The 17,525-nt window shown below is 38.4% G+C and overlaps 3 protein-coding genes across 4 annotated transcripts; 1 reads left to right on the top strand and 2 right to left on the bottom strand.

Annotated features, from left to right (window-relative positions):
• The first annotated feature begins 758 nt into the window (after positions 1-758).
• On the top strand, positions 759-3,317 carry tnnc1b (troponin C type 1b (slow)). Its single transcript, XM_079803195.1, has 6 exons — positions 759-986; positions 1,598-1,628; positions 1,747-1,893; positions 1,992-2,106; positions 2,218-2,354; positions 2,462-3,317. The coding sequence occupies exons 1-6, from the start codon at positions 963-965 to the stop codon at positions 2,491-2,493; spliced, it is 486 nt and encodes a 161-aa protein (XP_079659321.1). The 5' UTR covers positions 759-962; the 3' UTR covers positions 2,494-3,317.
• On the bottom strand, positions 2,833-13,283 carry tktb (transketolase b). Of its 2 annotated transcripts, XM_079803194.1 has the most exons (15): positions 12,751-13,030; positions 11,420-11,450; positions 10,508-10,625; positions 10,291-10,404; positions 9,391-9,488; positions 8,510-8,701; positions 7,070-7,197; positions 6,757-6,953; positions 6,457-6,621; positions 5,507-5,663; positions 5,240-5,370; positions 5,047-5,130; positions 4,311-4,407; positions 3,848-3,967; positions 2,833-3,703 (listed from the first exon to the last, which is right to left on the bottom strand). In XM_079803194.1, the coding sequence occupies exons 3-15, from the start codon at positions 10,589-10,591 to the stop codon at positions 3,531-3,533; spliced, it is 1,740 nt and encodes a 579-aa protein (XP_079659320.1). In that variant the 5' UTR covers positions 10,592-10,625; positions 11,420-11,450; positions 12,751-13,030; the 3' UTR covers positions 2,833-3,530. The 2 variants fall into 2 exon arrangements, with proteins under 2 accessions (XP_079659320.1, XP_079659319.1); XM_079803193.1 differs by lacking the exon at positions 11,420-11,450 and having other exon boundaries at positions 12,751-13,283.
• Positions 13,061-16,500, bottom strand: lrrc23 (leucine rich repeat containing 23; the record flags this gene model as incomplete). Its single annotated transcript, XM_079802042.1, has 7 exons — positions 13,061-13,143; positions 14,780-15,006; positions 15,125-15,261; positions 15,351-15,481; positions 15,738-16,000; positions 16,123-16,232; positions 16,405-16,500. The coding sequence occupies 7 exons, from the start codon at positions 16,498-16,500 to the stop codon at positions 13,061-13,063; spliced, it is 1,047 nt and encodes a 348-aa protein (XP_079658168.1).
• Between the last annotated feature and the right edge of the window lie 1,025 nt (positions 16,501-17,525).

Genomic DNA, 17,525 nt, shown 5'->3' with positions numbered 1-17,525 from the left:
TAGATGTTTCCCCTGATCTTTCATTCAGAATTGCATTTAAAATGGTTACTTCAGTCAAAAACATATTCTTTTCATCTGCGATGGACAAGAGAAAAATCGTTTATGGATTCAATTATCAGAGGTTATTTGCATATGCTGTACATACGGTCTGAAACCTTTAGTTAAAGTGCCTCTTTTGTGCCTTTTTTATATTTAAAAAGAAAAAATATCACTGCATCTGAGGATAATGTTCTCCAACATGATTTAAGGTGATCTAAAGAGCATTATGAACTTTAATAGAAGCAAGTACATCTGACCGTACAAAGAGCGGTCAAGAGCTTTTTGGTTATTCGAGTCCCATGTGTGGTTCTTTGGCCAATGAAAAACTTTGAAAGGGCCAATATTAATATTCAGTTGTTTAAAGGACACACACCTTTATCAAGCCCACACATTGGTTAAGATTTAACAATAATAAGTGCTATTGGCCTCTTTGATTTTAGTCATTTCCATGCATGCATACGACCAGTGCCTGCCACAAGAATGGAGTCGTGATGCTTCTCAACAATGATTGGCAAATGCAGGTGACCGGTGGATAAGTTTAGAACTTGATATGGGGTTGTTGAACAGGCTGCCAGGGAGACCAGTGCCAAGGACTTATTGTCATAACTCGAGTTCTCCTGCCTGTTGTCTCTGACATTCCTCCTCTATTTATAGCCCATACCATCCCGAACCCATTCTGCCCCGCTCCCTTTCCTTTTTCACCCATCCCTTGCTCTCTCAGATAGGGAAGGGGAGTGACAAAAGGCTTTGTCTTTTCTGAGCCATCCATTCCAGCCATAAAGACCAAAGCAGGTGGCTCTGGGACTCTTCGTCCTGTGTCTGCTGTAAAGAGAGGAGCGCTGGTTGACAGGGTTTCAGTGCTGGATTACCTGTGCGGAGTTTAAAGACCATTTTAAAAAGAAAACCCCTAATCCAGGACAGCCATGGATGATGTATATAAAGCCGCGGTAAGTTACGAATGCAATAATTATCAGCATTTCATTAAACCTCAGACTGCCTGTAAAAAAGAGTCCCATACATTTTTTCGTATGAATGTCTCAGCTAAATAATAACTTAATAATTGTTCATTTGACAGTTAACCATGTCCTTTCTCTGTGACATATTTCAGTATTATAACCAATAATCTGCAGGAGAAATCAATCAATCAGTGCAGTCGCCACGTTAGCACTCAAGGTTAAATCAATAAATGAAAATGGGACGGCAGCAATTTGGTGCCCTTTTAAGGGTATATAGCCTAATGGGACAGAAAACACCTTCAAAATGAATTTGTTCCATAAATGAACACAACAAAACAATTGAAAAGTTTAGGTTTAGCATATCCCACAATAGCTGGTGAAATAGCGAATGGTCATAGGCACTGAGGCTAAAGCATTTAACAATGGGGCAGAGGGTGTCTGGTGTCTGAAGGCCGTTAAGCGAGTGACAGCTGTCATTCCTGTAAAGAATAGACCTTGGTCAGTCTCTGACGAATAACGTGCTATATAGTCTTACAGCATATTGTATTTTTAGTTCCAAGTCAATTGGAGCAAAGCTTTGAGCTTTCTCTTACACCTAATAGGTGGAGAACTTGACAGAAGAACAGAAAAATGGTGAGTGTCTCTTTCTAATCTGTGTGTTTGAACATATAACTGCATGCATTGTGATCAGACACAAGAGTGTCGTTGTTGACGTGTGACTTTTGTGCTGCTGTTTGACTGTACCTGGCAGAGTTTCGTGCTGCGTTCGACATCTTCGTGCAGGACGCTGAGGATGGCTGCATCAGCACTAAGGAGTTGGGGAAGGTGATGAGGATGCTGGGCCAGAACCCCACTCAAGAAGAGCTGCAGGAAATGGTAGATGAAGTAGATGAGGATGGTATGTTGGATATTAGATGAAGATATTCATATTCATGTGTAGCCTAGTTGATGGCATAAATTGGGATTTCATTGTTGAGTGGTCTCTGTGCTTTGTAGGAAGCGGGACAGTGGACTTCGATGAGTTCTTGGTGATGATGGTGCGCTGCATGAAAGAGGAGAGCAAAGGAAAATCAGAAGAGGAGCTGGCTGAGGTCTTCCGCATGTTTGATAAGTATGATCTGTATTTTTTCCCCAAAGCATATTATAGTAGTTTAGCATGATCATATTACCATCTAAAAGTGGTTGTTATACTAAATACATGATTTATCGTTATTTCTTTAAGGAATGGAGATGGTTACATTGATTTAGACGAGCTGAAGAACATGCTGGAGTCGACAGGTGAGGCCATCACAGAGGACGACATTGAGGAACTCATGAAGGACGGAGACAAGAACAACGACGGCAAGATCGATTACGACGGTAAACGCACGCAGCAAAACATTTAACACTCAAAACATTTTACTTTTATATTTACTCATAAAATGACTAATTTCGACACCTGAAATGCTTGCCTTTAATACCAACAGAGTTCTTGGACTTCATGAAGGGTGTCGAGTAAAAATCCCACCTGACGGATTCAAGTCATTCCCTGACCCAAGCCAGCCTCTCTGACGTCACCACACGGACACTCAATTTGGAAGCAACGAAAATGATCTACATTTCGTATAATTGTTGAAATAAGTCAATGGTGTCATGTACCGCTGCCCAGATTAGTTATTTGTGTTCAAGTAAAAAACATTTTCTGTACCAGGTTGAACGTTTTGTTCTCCATTATGTCTTGCACAAATCTACTTCTTACCGTTTAATTAAAAAAAAAAAATGAGACCAAGAACCAATGAAAACAGATACTTAAATTTGTGTACACACACACACACTAACCAAGAAGCAAATAAGCAGATTTTCTGGGCAGTCAAATTTATTAACACATTAAATCAAATTCAGTGAAAACTACAGATTTAAACAAGCAATAACAGTTAGGTTGTCTCAGTAACATGATACACTTTGTCAAGTCACCAAGACCAAACCATTGATGTACCAATTTTCCAAAACCGGGTTGTCCAGTAGTTCATGCAACAGTAAAAGAAAAGTTTTACATTTTATTACTCCCTGAAAGCACCTTCACGCACCATTATCAACAAATTCAAATTTATTTAATTTTTCAGGATACTGGCTTGTAATAATTACAGGAAGCACACAGAGTTAAACGCTAGACATGACAAATTATGAAATGACAAAGTGAAATGGTCTTTTTTTTTCAAATGATGTTCAGCTGGAATTGGAACGCACTCTTATTTAATCTAATGATGCACTATGAAAAACGTACAAACCTTTAAAAAAAAAAACACTATTAATGCAGCATTAAAGATTTCAAGAAGGCAAACCTGATAATGACGCAAAATGAAAGCATTTTAAAGCTATGGGCGACACTATTGACTATAGTGCACAAGTTAGAGTATTTTCACACACTACGAAGTTAAGTATATCTGAAAGCCATGAGCTTCTGGAATGATACAGATGTGTGGTAAGCTTGACTCTAGGGTCTGGGTTAGGAATGGAGAAAAAGGAAGGGTGTAGTTCAGGGTGGTTCAAAGAGTTTCAGTTGGCGAAGGTACGCTTGACGGCAGCAACGATACATTTGGTACTGATGCCAAACATGTCCAGAAGCTCCTGCGGTTTGCCGCTATGGGGAACACGGCTCACAGCCAGCCGTTGCACCACAATGCCAGGCTCTTCACCCACTGCAGACAGGACAGCCTCGCCCAGACCACCTACAATGAGACCATTGGAACAACAAAATATCGGTCACAGCAAAAGGTGGAACTAAGAAAGTAACAGGAAGGAGGTCTACAGTCTTCCCATCTGATCTTGATGGTTTTTCAATTTTAAAAAAAGAAAAGAAAAAAGGAGCTCACCCTCTTTGTAGTGGTCCTCTACAGTGATCACCCTTCCTCCTGTGGCACGAGCACTTGCCACAATAGTAGAGGCATCCAGGGGCTTAATGGTGAACGGATCGATAATCCGAATGTTCACACCTGGCAAATAGATCATACATTTAACAGTTTTATTGTTTGTTTTTTGTCAGCAGCATGGCTATCTTCATGGTGAGAACAAAGTGAATAGTTCATACAATTAACAAAACATAATAAATTAGTTAATTGCAGGTCTATGGTCAAAGGTGAAATTGACAATCTGAAATATTTAGGCCAAGAGCCTCCCAAGCAGCATTTTCACAGACATTTGAGCTTGCATATATAATATGACAATATACAACATAAAGTTAACTAAACTTAGATTACGAATGTCAATCTGGGGTACTGTTAAGATAGTATGAGTGTACTGTAATGTCGTATTACGGCCAGTAGGCGCCCAACAAACCTTCTTTGGCCAGTTGTTCATATGCTGCCAGAGCCTCATGCAGTGTTACTCCAGCTCCAATAACGGTCACCTGATCTTTGTTGGACTGCCGCACCACCTACAGGACAGAAAGAGAATTGTTAGTAAAACTGTTGTGAACCAGACAGTTTTCAGCTGCCCAACAGGAGGCCTCATTTTCTCACTGCAGTACTAAACAGATTACACTGAACAGTTACATTTCAGCATGTCTGCCAACTTTAGCCTTCCTTACTGTAGTATGAAACTAAATTTAGAAACTAAAAATAACTTGATTAAAAGTGTGCTGGGGCCTCATTTATAACCATTGCGTACGCACAAAACAGGCCCTGAAAGAGGCGTACACCACTTCCGATGTGATTTATAAAAACAAACTTGACAGGAAAATGTACGCACATGCACGCAAAAAAAGCCCTTTATAAAAAGGTAAAAATATCACAAATATGCAGATTTAAATATGTCAAAGCTGATTTAACACTGAGAATATTTCTTCAGAATAAATTATATTTACAACAAATTCTTTACTCGGACAAGTGAGTGATTTACTTGTCCGAAGGACGAGCACGTGAACCGGCTTAATGTCGAGCCCTGCACATGGTTTTATAAATCTGAAAATGTGTGCGTACACAAAATCTAGCTTTTGTGGGTACGTACACTTTTAGGATGAAATCTATGGAAAGTTTTATAAATGACGCCCCTGGCCTATTTTTTTTACTCTTACCTTGGCTTTGCCAATTTCAAATTTCTCTTCAGCATCATAGATGACTGCAGTGTCAGGTCGACTGGTGCGGATGAAACAGATACCCTGAAAGCAGGAAATAGCATGAACACGGAGCCAAAGAACAAACAGATTAACTTTCTGGTGTCAAAATAATACTGACTGTACCAATGAGGCCATTAAGTGGAAACCATACCTTTGTATTGGCTGCAAGTTCTACGGCTCTCTCAGTAGATACTCCATCACTAGGGTAAAACAATGTGCATGTTGGAATGGCACGAAACATTGCGAGATCCTCCAGTGCCATCTGTGAGGGGCCATCCTCACCTGGACAAAATTAAAAGTTATGGGGGGAAAAAAATGAAAAAAAAGATTACACTTCATAGTCAAGTCTTCTTTTTTATTTGAAATAAGTACAGATTAAATGGCAAAAATACATGTACTACACATCACAATGCCTTACCAATGGAAACGCCACAGTGAGAGCCGACCAGGTTGACGTTAGACTGGGAGATCGCTGCCATACGGATGTGGTCATAGGCACGAGCAAAGAAGGCAGCAAAAGTGCTGGCGAATGAAACGGTGCGATCACGAATGCCACAACCAATAGCCACACTCACCTAGATAGCAGCATAATTAAATACATTTAACACATCATTTTTAGATGAATGATATGGATATTTTATGCATTACATTTTATAAATTAAATATACTTGCACTACTGTTCAAAAGTTTGGGGGTCAGTATGATTTGTTTTAAAATTGTTTTTGTCTCGTTCACAAATTGAATTTATTTGGTCACAAAACAGTAAAAACTGTAATAGAGAAATATTACAATTTAAAACAACTTCAGTATTTTAATAGATTTTAGGATATTGTGATGCACATTTCTTGCAGGACTCTATTTATAATTTTATTAAAAGTATTAATTTGTTAAAAAAAAAAAAAAAAAAATCTCCAAAAAGAATCCAAACTTTGAACTGAAGTGCATGTATGCATGTTCTGTTAGTAATTATTTTAAACCGTTAATAAAATCACTAAATACAACAAACTACTTATTGCTGAAATTTATTTTTAATAAAACATTTTCTAGATTTGGACATGTTTATGCAGGAAGGAATTCTCTCCCTCTCTCACTGTGGGAAATCATGTCCCATTTAAGTAAGCACTTGACATTGATAAATATTAGTCAGAAAGTGAAGAGTAAAAGATAACATTTTAACAGGGTGAGGTCAGGTATTTACAACGCACTGTATGAATAGTGCACCACACCTTCAACTTATTACAAAGTGCTCCACAAACACAGTTTACAAACCTATTCATCTGTGACAGACACTCAAGTAATATACTTTTGCTTTGCCATCATGACTTGTTAATCATTAGTGTAAAGGGGAAGAAAAATCCAGTTACACACCATGTTCTGCTCAGCAATGAAGCACTCAATGTAGCGATCAGGATGGGCCTTCTTGAAGATATCAGCGAAGGTTGAGTTCTTGGTGTCACCATCCAGGGCCACCACACGAGGGCTGGCATCCCCCATCTTCTTCAGGGCAACACCATAAGCCTTTCTAGTGGAGATCTGAGAGGGTAAACAAAAGCAGAAGCGTGAACAAGCTTTCTTTTGAGGAACTTTAGAAGACGGGAATCATTTGCTCAAAGAAATGCATCAGTCAGAACTCCAACAGCTATGAAGTATAATGTCTCAGTTCATCACCTTGTCTCCGATCTTGTATTCTGGAGCGGTGAGCAGGTGGATGGGGGTGAGGTCAGCTGGAGCAGTATCATCATTGGGCAGTTGAGGGTGGAGGGGCTTATTGGGGGACTGGATCTGACTCAGGAGGTCATTAATCAGCTCCTCTGCACGTTCTTTTGGCATAGGCTTTCCATGCCAGTTCTCCTGATCCTCAATGCCTGAACAAAAGAACAGGTCAGACAGTCAGCATGAGGACTGTCATAATAATAGACATCATTAATGCTGTTCATCATGATGTGCTGTTGGTCTTGCAGTACAGGATATAGTTAGTTACCTTTGAGACCTTTGCCTTTCAAAGTTTTGGCTACAATGGCAGTGGGCTTCCCTTTTATTTGTTTGGCATGCCACATAGCCTTGCACAGCTCCTCCACATCATGGCCATCCACCACATAAGTGTTGAAGCTAAAGAAACAAATTGGTTACATGTCAAACAAAATACAGGCAAGGAACGTGGTTGTGTTCTGAATGGAAAGCTAGCACACTGCTTATAGCTCAGTAGGCACAGGCACTGTACAACACAGCACAATTTAGTAGATCAGCAGTTAGTGAAATACTCAGACCAGCCCATCGGGCACAAAACCATGCCACGTTCAATGTCACATAAATCACCTTTTATCCCCATTCTGATGCTCAGTTTGAACTTCAGAAGATCATCTTGGTCATCATGCCTAAATGCATTGAGTTGCTGCCATGCGATTGGCTGATTAGATTTTTGCATTAACAAGCACTTGCACAGATGTAACTAACAGGGCTGGGTATTGACACATTTCACCATTCAATTTGATTTCGATTCAGAAGCTTGCAATTCGATTCAATTTCAATTTGATTCAATATTGATTATTTTGGATATATATCAGGTACAATATATGGCACATTTTCTCAAGCAAAACAAATCTACTAGGCTACATTAGCCTACTATAACATTGAAGGTAAAAATTAACTGATATGTATACAAACACTTACATTTTCTATTATAATAAAGTTATGAAATAAACATTTAAAGGGAGGCGGTCATAAACTTGCCAGATTTATTCAAATATGCATTAAATATGGAAGAACATTAAAAATTATGAATATGAAGCCTAATATGGTGCATATATTTATCAAAATGCTCCTCTCTGGAGTTCATTTTTCTAGCTAACAAACGAGTTTATGGTGACTGGATATGGTTTTTCTAAGCTGTTACTGACGTCTTTTCACCATTGAAACACTGAATGAGCAATTCCATGTGACATGATACAGACTATTGTACTCTCTCTTTTAACACACTTTCAGATGCTCATTCATGTTAATTTTGCGCTGTAACTGATCTTAAAGGGGATGAGTTCACGTGAGCTCCACGCTGCCGCTTCTCGAGCTGAGCGATATCACACCACAGCTCCAAAACGGTATTTATGTTTTTCAATTTCGTAATAAATTGGATGTCATTTGAAACCTGAGACTATGTTTCATATCAATAGTAACAAAGCACAAAGATTATTGCGATTTATTGGATAGGAGGCGCGCTACAATTTCCCGTTCATTCATCAACCGAAAACAGGATGACTAATCGATTCTTGGGGTTTAAGAATCGATATCGGTTTGTAAAAATGAGAATCAATTAAAAATCGAGAAATCTATATTTTTTTACCCAGCCCTAGTAACCAATAAAGTGGCATTGTGAGTGTATTTACCATAGCAAGAGCTAAAACCCAGCAGTATCTGTAAGACCTACCCGAAGGCCTCGCAGCGGTCCTTGTAGATGTTCATGTTGTGCTGCAGAGGTGCTGCTTCACTCTGGCCCAGACGGTTCACATCAAGGATGGCCACTAGATTGTCAAGCTTGTAATAGGAGGCAAAAGCCATGGCTTCCCACACAGACCCCTCTGAACACTCACCATCTCCCAACATGCAGAACACACGGTAGCTAATGAGACAGTGAGAAAAGACAGACACATCTGGTTACAACACCATCAAATTTTCCTCTACAAGCCCTAATCAGATGGGACTAGTTTTCTAAATGTCGTTTTAGTTACATTTCTTATCACTCGACATCTAGTCATAGATTGTGCACCAATTCAGAGAGACTAACATCTCTGCGTTTATTACTCTGTGTGTGTTTTCTAGATGTGGACATTACAAAAGGTCTTCTGCTATGCTTGCATCAAGTATAACGTACATGTCTTTATTCGTATCATTCTAAAATATTATAAGAATCCCATTTAAATAAACTTCACGAGTTTATCGACATGCACGTTATACTTAATGCACGCAAGCATAGCAGAAGACCTTTTGTAATGTCCACATCTAGAAAACACACACTCCCAACTCTGTAATAAACAGAGATGTTAGTCACGTCCAAATCTCAAAATACGCATGTGAAACAAATTTCACTAATGTCCTCCAGGGAAACATGTCCCATCCAAATAGGGCTTATTACACCATTATTAAATTATCAACTATGATGGGAGCAAAACCTTGTTTGGACATGATCATTTTTTAATTTGATGTACACCAAATTACTTGCGTACTACAGTGGGTCATGGTAGGATTCATTAAAAAAGGGAAATAATGTGAATCAAAACGAGACAGCATGCTCTGGAAGAACACGCGTACCTGGATTTATCAAAGTATTTTCCGGTGTAGGCCATACCACAGGCAGCACCCAAACCCTGGCCAAGAGAACCTGTCGCCACATCCACAAACGCTAGTTTCTGAAATGAACAGAAGTGAGGTTATTTTCATGGTAACTGGTTATGTGAAAGACTTGATAAACTAAATCAGTATGGTTGTGTTTAAAGAAATAAAACCTTTATTCATACAACTTTTTACACGCATTAAATTAAGAGACAGTCAAGGCATTTATAATGTTTTCTGATCTTTCTATTCCTCAAAGAATCCCTAAAGAATGCTTTACGGTTTCCACAAAAATATTAAGCATCACATCAGAATATTAGGATGACATCTGAAGGGTCATGGACACTGAAGACTGGAGTAATGATGCTGAAAATTCAGCTTTGCATCACAGGAATAAAATTACTAGGAGTAAAGCGGAAGAAATTATTCGTTCACGTGCGCTTCGTGCTGCCAATTCGCTTGATCTGAGGCGGCAACAGCGATCGGTCACACCACATTAAAGAGCACCAAGCGGTATGTAATGTTCAAAATTCATAATTAATTCGACAATTTGAAAGCTGACACTTTCATATCAGAAATAAAGCATAAAGTTTATTACAATTTATTGGACACAAGGTGCTGGCACGCTACAAAGTTGTGTTCATTCCCCAAATGAAAACAGTAGAGAACTTTTTTTAACCCAGACCTAGACATTACATTTTAAACGCTTGCATATAATTTTTAATTGTAATCATTTAACAATATTACTGTTTTTACTGTATTTTTGCTCAAATAAACACAGCCGTGGTGAGAATAAAAGACTTCTTTCAAAACAAAACAAATCTAACCAACCCCAAACTTTTGAAAGGTAGATGTGGTGATAAGAGTAGTATTACTCACAGGGGTGGGGTGACCCTCCAAGTCAGAGTCGACCTTACGCAGGTTTAGCAGCTCAGACTCTTTGATGAATCCAGCCTCTGCCCAGGCAGCATACAGAATGGGAGCAGCATGGCCCTGAAAACAGTAACGTGAGGAGTGGAATACATTTAATCTTCGAGTACTTAGAGGAAACTCAAGTGCAATGAAGCCCATAACCCAACACAGAACGACAGCCCACCTTGGACAAAACGAAGCGGTCGTTGCAGGGGTTACGAGGATCGTCGGCTTTGTAGCGCATGGTGTGGAAGAACAGCACTGACATGAGCTCTGCAGCGCTGCAGCACGAGGTGGGATGTCTGCGAGAGGGAATACATCAGTATCAATCCATCCATCAACTATTAACCACCGGCTCAAACATGCTGGATGTTAAAGACCAGACGTGCAGGTTATCTTTCACTTCAAAAACTAGACCGATTGCAAATGGTACTAAAGGGCAAAAGTTGCTACCGTCATCATTGGGGTTTGAGGTGTAGTAATAGACCTTATCAGAATCAATGACTTCAACTACTGCCAAAAGAGGCACATAATATACAAGCTATATAAAAAGTAGTAGGGTCGTAGCCTCTAAAATTCAAATAAAGCGACTACAGTGTTAATGTCTCAGGCCAATACACACATCTTGTTTATATTTTGAGGTATAAAGCTTAAGTAATAGAACGTCGACATTCATTCCAAAAAATATGCAGGTTTGGATTTAAGCTTGAAAGAGTTGTTTGAACATTATTCTAAATTTCTCCTATTGCTTTTCATGAAAGTCAAACAGTAAGAGGACTGAAACTTTTTTTTTAATGGGACCAGTTCCTTTAAGTGTGGCAGCACTGGTTATTGTCAAACAAACAGTTAAAAAAAAAAAAAAAAAATACAGATGACCAAGTTTGTACTTCAATTAAGGGTGCAGTACAACTGTTAGTTTGTTTGTAAGAACTTTAAAGTCAGAGTTTGGAAAGCACTCATGCAATTGAGTGGTCACAAATCTGCCTGTTGAAAAACCTGTTACAATTTTATTGTGAGTCAAAATACATGCAGTCCTATGTTATTGTTCACTCTATTTCTTCATTTTCCACCAAACATAACACCATTGATGAATTACCATTTTTGTTGTATAGTGTGACTCATTTAGGCTGAAATAAGAAAAAACAACAACGGTAAAGGTGTTAAGAAACAAATCCCCATTGATCAGATTCAGAATGAGATTAGATTTCAAAAGGTGCAGACAAAAGTCTGAGTCATGATCAGTACTTCCTTGATACCTTGTTTAACCCACTACATGTCTAGTTAGCGATAACTACTTGAGATGAGAAAAAAAAAAGGACATTCACTCAGAAATGAGAAGAAACAGAATAAGAGGAAGTGTCACAACAGTAAAACAAATAGTATCAGGTAAGTTTCAACACTCAGGGAAATTCCTATACAAGATTTACAATAAATGAAAGATTGTTGCATACCAGCGAGGGTGTGTCCAGTGTATTGTAACAAATTAACCCTCTGATGCATAGACCACACACACCAAAAAAAAAACAAACTTTAATATGCTTTTACTATTTTATCGTATATAATTAAAGCATCTAATAAGGCAGCCTTTCTATCCTCTATTCGTATAGAAACTCCCCCTTTCGATTTCAGTTCATGTTGAGAAATGACCATCTGTGGCAATAAATTGGTCAGCCTCAAAAAAGGAGAGAACTGCAGAGATTGGGCAATGCAAACAAAGCAACGTTTTACTTTTAAGTAAGCTTCATTTGAACTCTCCTTATCACCACATACATTAAGCTATGGTATGATGAAAATCAAATCTGAAGCATGCTTTATTCATGGAGGCTAACAGCACTTTAACCCGTAGCACGACGGATACCACGAGTCCCGCACGCCTCCACGTGACAACCTGTAGGAGAAACGTGCAGCCACGAGCTGGCGGTATAAATTAATTAGTTACGGGAAGTCCGAATCGTTTCCGCAGACCGGTTCTTACGAACAGCTCGTTTCAAAGAACCGGTTCAACAAAAGATCCGATTCAAAAGAACAGTGCGTGGTACAGAGGATTTAAAAGCAATGGTTAATTTAGAATGTACACACATTGACACTTTATAATCCTTCGTGCAGTCCCGTGCTAATTATAGGGGCGATGAGAGATAAGCCAATTTTAACTAGTCTGTACTTGGAGGCCAAAGTGGGCTAAAAAGCTGTCAAATATAGCGCGAGACACTCTCGTAGCATTAGTGCAATGCTAAGGACTAATTTATAATATGTAAAAAGGTCGAAAATAACAGAACTGTGTCCGGCCCCCTCGACAAGTTCACGTGTTGTGCAGGAACGTTAAGTGAACATTCGCACAACAAATGAGCAGAACACCGTTGCAAACCTGTCGTTCACCGTCCTAGAAAAACGTTAAGAATGCATTTGAATAAGTTCAGAAGATTTTACCCGGAGTTTGAGGCGCATGTTTCCTTGATGGAGTGAATCCTGAGCTTGTTCGCGATGTCTTTCAGGCCCTGCAGAGTTTTCTCGTCGGGTTTGTGATAGCTCATGTTTGAACTGTGTGGGGGAAATGAGATGAAATAAACGCGAGTGCTGTAACTCAAATAAACTCTTCTGACTCTACGTTAACCTGTATTTGCTGAGATAAACGCAGTAACCAGCAGAGCCGAGCACGGTGTGGGGCGCGGGGAACGTGGTGCGCTGTAGCTTTTAAGAGACGCGTTACGTCAGCTGTCAACTCATCCGCTGAGGCCAATCATTGGACGAAACGCTTTTCGCAACAGGACAGCAGAAGAGAGGTTGCCAGATCAGGGGGAGAAACCGCAGAAACACAGAGCTCTGTTAAATATCACAGATATAAGATTAGGCTTTGACATAATTTAGTTTTTTCCTCTTTTAAATACTGAAGTAAAACCTTCATTTGCACTCACTGTTACAAAAATTGAATGTTGCGACTGTTGTAAAATCACTGAAGGAGTGGCTGATTTAATCAATGATTCGTCGAGTCATGATGACAGAATTGAGGAAAAAGATTGTGGAAACTATTTAACCCTATAAAGCCGACTGTGTCACAATTTCTAAGGCCTCAAATGACCAAGAAAACTTTTCTGGAAAACACTATCTTCTACATGATAGTTCATAATGTTTTAGCGAGTAAATGGCCTATACATTTTTATATTTCTAGATGACATTTTTTTTAGACTGCGGGAAATTTTTTCTAGATTATTTACATCATTGTTGTTTAGAAAAATCCTGTTAGTAGCCTACTAAGACAGCATTGGGAGATATTTATGATTCACATTTCAAGCTATCAGAATGTCATCTCATCAAAAAACCTACACCAAATTACATATTTTTGTTCAGTTTTGACATCTAAATAAAACTATTGTGCCCCCTATGAGCTCCATATTCTCACTATATCATAGTGTATAGATAGACATTAAAAGCCTGTGTATCACATATGATGTAAAACTTGACACGTATGCAAAGGGTTTTTTATTTATTTATTTAGATTTTGACTAAAGGTTCAATAAACTGTCCATTAAAAATGTTTCTGACTATTTCCTATGTCAGGCTTACAGGGTTAGAAACAGGCACTGCCCCTTTAATGGGGGAAATAAACAAAGGGAAGTAGCATTTTTTGTTCTCACTTGGTAGAATACACATTACAGAAAATTAAAACATATGTATGAATTAGAAAATTAATGCTTGAACAATTAGGTTGCAAACCTTGAGATGCGTTTCCTTGTTCTCTTCATGATAGGCATTAGATTACAGTGATATGTACCTTGCTATCATAGTGACAAGTGCTATTCAGTAGCCTATCTTTTTTCCCCTCTACCAACAGCTATAGCTATAAAGATCACATCAGAGGCTATATTACAATAAATGAAACCACTTTTTTGATAGCAGACTTTATTGAAAATAAAATTATATTTACAAGTATATTTCAATGTAGCACAGCCTATTCAGTTATCCTCTTGATCTTCATCATATTCATCTTCAAATTCCTAAAAAAAAGACGTTGTAATAATGCAAAATTACAATATTATCTGAGAAACCTTTATTGACACAACTAAATGAAAAAAGTAGGTAAATTAAAGGTGCAGTGTGTAGTATTTATGAGGACCTATTGACATAAATGCAATATAATATATATAACTATGTTTTCAGTGGTGTATACCTTACATAATGAACTGTTATGTTTTTATTACCTCAGAATGAGCCATTTCTATCTGCATACACAGCGGGTTCCCTGACAGTGAAGTCCCCATTTTGCGCCATCATGTTTCTGCAGTAGCCCTAAATGGACAATCTGCTTTACAGAGCGCCAGCTACACTCTGCTGTCTCAGACGACGATATATTTTTCCTGTGTCGGCCACCATAGCTTCTCTATGTGCTTCGAAAGGAAGGGGTAAGCGGTTGCAATTTGCAACCTCACCGCTAGATGCTGCTAATATACACACAGTGCACCTTTAACAATAGCATATGCCATACATGCCTTCTCCTGGGCCGCAGACTTCTCTTCAGTTGTGATTGGATCCTTGTCCAGTCGCTCCAGCTGGGAAAGATGTGAGATCACATACAACCTGTAATCGTCATTCTTCGCTAAAGGGTTCTCCCAGAGCACAAGGGCCTTCAGTGTTTGCCCGACACTCACTAGATTTCGCAAAGCCCTCATAGAAGATAAAAGGTTGCCCCTTAAGATGTGAAAAAAAGAGTTGTCAGAGAGTGGTATTAAGACTGTCTATAGTGAAACAAATTCGCTTTCAGCCAGACTGAGAAAATGCCAAACCTGGTGTGATTGCATTCTGTTACCTGATATTAAGATATTGGAGACATTTCATGTCGGGGCTGAGTCCATCCAGTGTTTCTAACTGGTTATCTCTGAGATGAAGAGTGTTGAGACGCTCAAGCTTCTCTAGACCCTCCAATCGCTTTAGGTTGTTCTGAGCCTAAATAGTTGTGTGAAAGTGCCAGATGGTAATTCTAATCAGTACCACATACTTTTATATAACATAAACATCAATACGAGCAATTTTACCAGATACAAGTGGCGTAAATTGGGGAGGTAAATGGCATCTGTAGTTTCCAAACAATTTCCTCTGAGCTCGAGAGTCACCAGATTGGTTAGATTGTGATATTCCAGGCCCTGCATGTTCTGGATACCGTTTCCTAAAAATATAGACATGAAATGTTGCTGTTTAGTGCTGCGCATGAAGGTTAATGTTGTATGGTTATTGTCTAGTGCAGATTACAATGAAATGTGGCCAGTGCCAGTTTATAATGTATTGAATCACATACTGTTTGCTACATAGCTAAATACGGCACTCTAAATTTGCTGAAAGAAACCAGTGTGGTTGGTACTATAGTATAAAGATCTCACTGTCACTGTAAAAGTACAATAACCTACTAAATGGACATAACTAACCAATGAGATTGAGGGTTTCCAGTGCTGGGCCTCCAATGCCCTTAACATCAAATAGGCGGTTGTTGGCAAAGCTGAGCCACTGTAGATAATCGAGCTGGCCAAATGGCTGACCCTCAAATCTCTGAAGCAGGTTACCGTCCCCCTTCACCCAAAGCAGCTGGGTGAGGCCGGCCAATGGGGAGAAGTCTGACAAATGATTGGAGGAGATGTCCAAGTAGCGCAGATGGATGAAAGAGCTGATCAAAGCCAGGTCTGTCAGACCCCTGGTTTAGTGGGAACCAATTTAAAATGAGCACGCTCAACATTGTGAGATACAGTAAATGTGCATGGAAATATATTTTGGGAGTAATGGGAACAAGAAGAAGAATGTCCTAGACAAGCTTACTTGCTTTTAAGGTCAAGTCTGACATAGGCATGAGACAGACCATTCCCTGTGCGACACAATAAGGACAAGCTTTTCGCCATCATGTCCTGGGTTAGTGGACAGGATTCTAGCTGTTAATAAAGTAATAATAATAATAAAAAAGAAAATCATGGACAATCCTAATGTCAGTCTAATAATTATTTTATTTATTTTTTAATTATTATAGTATAACATATGTTAATATAACAAGAATAACAAAAAATATATATTTATATTATATAAAATGCATACAATCTTGTTTACCTGATCCTCTTGTCCTGAAATCTCCTTTTTTTCTACCTCTTCATCCTCTTCCTCAGACCCTACTTTCAACACCTCATCTTCATCAGAGACGGACATTACTCTGCTGTCTTGTTTAACGTTTCCTTGTTGATCAACTTTTCACGTTTTAAAATCAATGATTTGACATTTAAATGGATCAGTCAGTTACTGCAAAAGATCAGCACGGCTAGTTAACTTTAGCTCGCTTGATAGCCACTAAATAAATTTTTTTTTGGTTAACATTACACCAAAAAGAAACTACTTACTCTTATACAGTTTTCAACAAACAAATATTGAACTAAAAATTAATTTACTTCAATATGTATATCCGAACATATTTTCTGTCACTCACCTCGCGCTGAATCGTGTTTATGGCCGTTACCATAGTAACACCATTAGTCTCCGAGCGCCTATGCATATATGCGTGTTAATATTTATATATTACATGCTCAAAAGTACATTAAAACCTGAAATGAGGTGAAAATCCAGAAGCTGTTTTTCAGTAGCAGACAGAAATGTTTAAATGCACTGATTTTCGTCATTTCTATTGAATCCAATCCGATTTTAGATTCGTTCTATAAAGAACTATTGTTTTGCCTTGACGTCAAATCTAAAAATAAAGCAGACAAATATGTCAGAAGAGTAAATGTTCAGTTAATATTCAGTCTCAGGTACATATACACGTAAATAAACATACACATGTGTAAACAAATTATACAGACATTAATAAACACAGGCAATAAAAACACATTACAAAGAGACCAGACAATAAAGTCCAAATTATTTATTTCTGGGGGAGCAGTTCCCCCCCACACAAAAAAAGGTTATACAAAAAAATAATAATAACTTCAAAATTGCCATCATAAATAATTAATTAAATAACAATACACGCTAAAAGCAGTAACTGTGCAACGACAAACTTCAGTAGAATAACAATCTCCCCTTACAGTGAGATGAAACGGATGGAATTTTGATTCCACAGGAATCAAAAAGCATTAATTGTTGTTTGGATTATTTAATAGAAAGGATGTAAACATTAGTGTGAAACTGCAATGTGATTTCAATAATGGCAATATGAAAATGTAACATGTAAAAATGCATAG

Source organism: Gobio gobio (assembly GCF_949357685.1).
Source record: "Gobio gobio genome assembly, chromosome: 21".
Classification (NCBI taxonomy): domain Eukaryota; kingdom Metazoa; phylum Chordata; class Actinopteri; order Cypriniformes; family Gobionidae; genus Gobio; species Gobio gobio.
The sequence above is the reverse complement of the archived record's forward strand: the minus strand, read 5'-3'. Positions and strand labels throughout refer to the sequence as shown.

Excerpts from the sequence above, each read along its gene's own strand:
- tnnc1b (XM_079803195.1), top strand. The coding sequence starts at position 963 with ATGGATGATGTATATAAAGCCGCG. Across the intron at positions 1,629-1,746 it reads GACAGAAGAACAGAAAAATG|AGTTTCGTGCTGCGTTCGAC; the intron begins GTGAGTGTCTCT and ends TGTACCTGGCAG. Across the intron at positions 2,107-2,217 it reads GTCTTCCGCATGTTTGATAA|GAATGGAGATGGTTACATTG; the intron begins GTATGATCTGTA and ends TATTTCTTTAAG.
- tktb (XM_079803193.1), bottom strand. The coding sequence starts at position 12,854 with ATGAGCTATCACAAACCCGACGAGAAAACTCTGCAGGGCCTGAAAGAC. Across the intron at positions 9,489-10,290 it reads TGGAGGGTCACCCCACCCCT|AAACTAGCGTTTGTGGATGT; the intron begins GTGAGTAATACT and ends TGTTCATTTCAG. Across the intron at positions 3,968-4,310 it reads TGAACAACTGGCCAAAGAAG|GTGTGAACATTCGGATTATC; the intron begins GTTTGTTGGGCG and ends TCTATTTGCCAG.